The sequence below is a fragment of the Lipotes vexillifer genome, unplaced genomic scaffold (genome assembly GCF_000442215.2).
Source record: "Lipotes vexillifer unplaced genomic scaffold, Lipotes_vexillifer_v1.1 scaffold522, whole genome shotgun sequence".
Taxonomy (NCBI): Eukaryota; Metazoa; Chordata; class Mammalia; order Artiodactyla; family Lipotidae; genus Lipotes; species Lipotes vexillifer.
This window is the reverse complement of record NW_006780291.1, coordinates 493,813-497,740: the sequence shown is the minus strand read 5'-3', so window position 1 is coordinate 497,740 and position 3,928 is coordinate 493,813. Positions and strand designations below refer to the sequence as shown.

General features: G+C 47.8%; 2 protein-coding genes across 3 annotated transcripts in view; one reads left to right on the top strand and one right to left on the bottom strand.

Moving 5' to 3' along the window:
• NPR3 (natriuretic peptide receptor 3) overlaps positions 1–3,928 on the top strand; it is a 68,012-nt gene that overhangs the window by 32,686 nt on the left and 31,398 nt on the right. The gene's annotated exons all lie outside the window — the stretch shown is intronic.
• Positions 1,491–3,928, bottom strand: part of LOC103079019 (coiled-coil domain-containing protein 167-like) — an 18,562-nt gene continuing 16,124 nt past the window's right edge. The window contains exon 4 of the mRNA XM_007453362.1: positions 1,491–1,769. Within this exon, the coding sequence (XP_007453424.1) occupies positions 1,491–1,769 (279 nt within the window). The remainder of the gene's footprint in view (positions 1,770–3,928) is intronic.

The window sequence follows — 3,928 nt, the reverse complement described above, 5'->3', positions numbered from 1 at the left end:
TACGTGGGCCTCTCACTGTTGCGGCCTCTCCCGTTGTGGAGCACAGGCTCCGGATGTGCAGGCCCAGCGGCCATGGCTCACGGGCCCAGCCGCTCCGCGGCACGCGGGATTTTCCCGGACCGGGGCACGAACCCGTGTCCCCTGCATCGGCAGGCGGACTCTCAACCACTGCGCCACCAGGGAAGCCCTGATGCATCATCTTTTAATAGGGCCCATTATACTGGGAGATGGTATAGCCTGATGGGTAAGTGTGCAGGCTTGGGGGTTCACAGACCTAGCTCTGCGTCTTACTGTTTTGGTCTTGAGCATGTTTCTGAAACTGTGCCTTAGTTTACTGACTCTAAAATGGGGATAAATAATTTTTAACTGACAAGGTCACTGAAAGAACTCAAGCATTGTATATAAATAATATTGAACACAGTGCCAGGCACTAAGTAAATATTCAATACATGGTAGCCATTATTTCTCTTACTTTAGTTTCTCATCTTCCAGACCAACGTAACCAATGTATATGAGGCTTCTGCATGTCAGTGTTCTCCCCAGCACCCCTGCTCATCCTTCAGAAGTTAACTCAAATACCACTTTCTCAGGATGTTTTTTCCTGACACTCCAGACGAATCTCACACCCTCTGCTCCTTTCTATCATAGCATGCCTCTCTGGTTGTAACACATGTCTATGTGTGGGATTTTTTTAAGTTAACCTTGGCCTCCTTTGCCAGACAGTAAGTTCCATGAGAGCAGCAACCATGTCTGTTTCTGTTCACTCTTGCATCCCCCTTACTGTATGCTTGGCACATAGGACGCAGCCAATAAATGTAAGCTATTATTATTATGCTTATTATTTGGGGTTATTACTGGACCAGAAGGCATCAAATCCAAGCCCCTTTCACCACAGTGGTGAAAACTGGGGGGATGTGAGGGATGTGAGGTGGCTTTTCCAAATGTAACCACTGTATTGCAGTCAGTACAACAATGCTGGGTGGTGACAGAGTCCTGTGCTCAGACCTTATCAGGTACACAAAGCCAGGAGTTCAAATCCACTTATACTGTGGGAGATGGTACTGGGGGGTAGTAATGGGTTTTTACAGTGGGGATTCTGAAGACCTTCTAGTGGGAGGCATCAGAAATCTAAAGTTAGAAGTAAAGCCCCACTGGAGAGGCCGCCAAATATCAGTGGGACTCCCAGCGTGGCTCAGACAAGTGCTTGCCAAGTGTCTGTCTAGCCTCCTCTGGTGGGGTTTTGTTTTGCAGCCAGGGTGGTCTTTATTGCCTTTCCCTTGGGCTAAGCCAGCACAAAGTCCTTCTGGAGACTCAAGCCCCACAGCAGGAACGGGAGGCGAGAGGGGCTGGGCCGACCGGAAGCCGTGCTCCGATGTCTGGGTCAGGCAGAAATGGCCCTTGTACCTTGGTCCTCTTGAGGCTTGACGGGCCTGCTTGGCCGTGACCACGGAGCTGAGGGGAAGCCTGTGCTGACTGGAGAAATCTCGGGCTCACAGGGTCCAGTAGGCGTAGATGAGGGTCCGAAGGAGGAAGATGGCCACAGACAGCAGCATGCCCTTCCGGTTCTCCTGCCGAAGCAACTGCAGCTCCTTCTCATAGTTGGAGGCTTTGTTCATCAGGCTGCTTTTCTCCTTCTCCAGAGACCTCCTGGCCTCTGAGCCCAGCTCCGCCCCACAGAGCCTGGAGTTCACAGCCTCCAGGTCTCTCCGACGTTGTGACGGCTTCTCCTCCAGCCCATCGATCTCTAGAGCGATGCCCAGATTCTCCAGCTTCGTTTTTTTTTTTTTTTTTTTTTTTTTTTTTTTTTCGGTCCCGGGGCCTCTCCCCGTTCTGGCCTCTCCCGTTGCGGAGCACAGGCTCCGGACGCGCAGGCTCAGCGGCCATGGCTCACGGGCCCAGCCGCTCCGCGGCACGTGGGATCTTCCCGGACCGGGGCACGGACCCGCGTCCCCTGCATCGGCAGGCGGACCCCCAACCACTGCGCCACAAGGGAAGCCCTCCAGCTTCTTTTTATTCATGTTACTTGCCGGCTTCCCGGAGTCATTATTGAACGCTCTCTGGTGGTTTATATTGGGTCGCCCACATGTGCAGTGGCTGTCACTCCAGGGTGTCTGGATGGAGCTGTTTGGCCTCTGCCACCGAATTGTTCCAATTCTAGAGCACTGGTATTTGGTTTTAGAATGCGCTGTGTGGTGGCCAAGCCAAGATTAGTTGCATCCCCTGACTCCTGGTCAGTGGCTTTCTTTATCCACTACATCAGTCTGACCTTTTTAACAACAATGTGCCCAATATGGGGGCAACCCATGACCCGAAGATTAAGTGTCTCAGGCCCTACAAGTGAGCCCGGCAGGCGGCACAGGCAGGAGCGCTTCCTTCCTTTTCCTGCCCCCTGCCTGCCCAAACACACACTTTTAAGATATCAGTTTCTCTTTACTCTTTCACATACTTGACAAAGTCCGGCTAGGACTCTGTCTCCTCTCCATCTGCAGCGATCTATTATGCCTGTTTTCTTCTGAAGTGTAAGCCACCATTTCCTAAATCAGCAAATGCTGTTTATTGAGCACCCCAGGGACCATGGCTGTGAACTTGATCCTGGACCATGTAATGGTCCCATCTTGGGTGGGATCTTCATCACCTAAAAATACTTGAGCAAGTATATAAATATCCATGGCCATGAGGTCTGGGAGGCTACAAGAGCTGCATTCCTGTGCCAGCACGGATTGGAAACATCATTCACTTCAGTGTCAGCACTCTGACACACTGATGGCATTCACACAAGTCTGGACAGTTTATCTTGCAGTAGACCAAATGTGGCACATGTGTGAAAATATCCATGTTTCTAGGGAAGTGAAATCAAACACGGTGGAGTGGGTTCACTTAGTTCTTTAGTAGGAGGCTCCCTCCAAATTCATCCAACTTTCCATGACCTCTTTAAGTGGATGAGGGATTCCTGAGTTAGGGTGCATTAACTCTTTATAATTCTGTGCAAAATTTTGTATGTAAGGGCACATGTGTCTATTTCTGGAGAGAGGGGCCAGCAACCTTCATCTGATTTTTAATGGGGTCAATGTCACAAAAAGGTAAGAATCATTGAACCAGACCAGGGTTAGTCAGCATACCATTTGACCAGTTACTGTCCCAAGCCCTATTTATTCCTACAGATAGGGTACAACATTGTGCAAGCAGGGCTGCATTGAAAAATCACTCCCCTGGAAGAAAATGAAGAGACACCTGAATGCTCTAATATTTTTTTAATTTTATATTCTAAAACCATTAGTTTTATTTCTGAGATGAAAGAGATACTAATTCATTTATTTATTCCTTCATTCCGAACTAGGGAGTCAGTCCAGTCTTTACAACTACCAGTGTTTTCACATGAGGTCTTTAAGAGGTAGACTTAAATTTGTCCCAGCTCCTATTTCTCAGTTTAGACTGAGCCAATGTTGGAGACCTCTTTTCCCCTCTGGCAGCTGCTCTGACTTCTCCGTCCTGTAAATCCCACTCTTGGCTTTACCCCATTCTCCTATTGTGTTTGGCACTTCTGAGACCCATTCACTGTCTGGCCCTTTAACAGTTGGCTCTGCCCTTGGGTGAAGCTCACCCTCTTTCCTTGATGTTGTAGTTGTTTAAATCAAAACAATACATGATTTTCTAGATTGAGTACAATGAAAGAAGACCCACACTGAATTAAAAATGAATTCATAATACTCTGAGAGTTAAGACAAACACAAGTCTCCCATTCTGCTCTTCTCTACTCCTGACTCCCATTCTTTGGAGGCCATAATCCTTAACGTTTTTATTGGCCTCTGCTGTTGCCCTTTATATTTCTAAAATAGCTTATTTATATTGATGTTTTGAATATTAAAAATTTTGATATTATTTTGTGATTTTGTGAAATGGAAAAAGATTTCACTCCTTTATACACTCT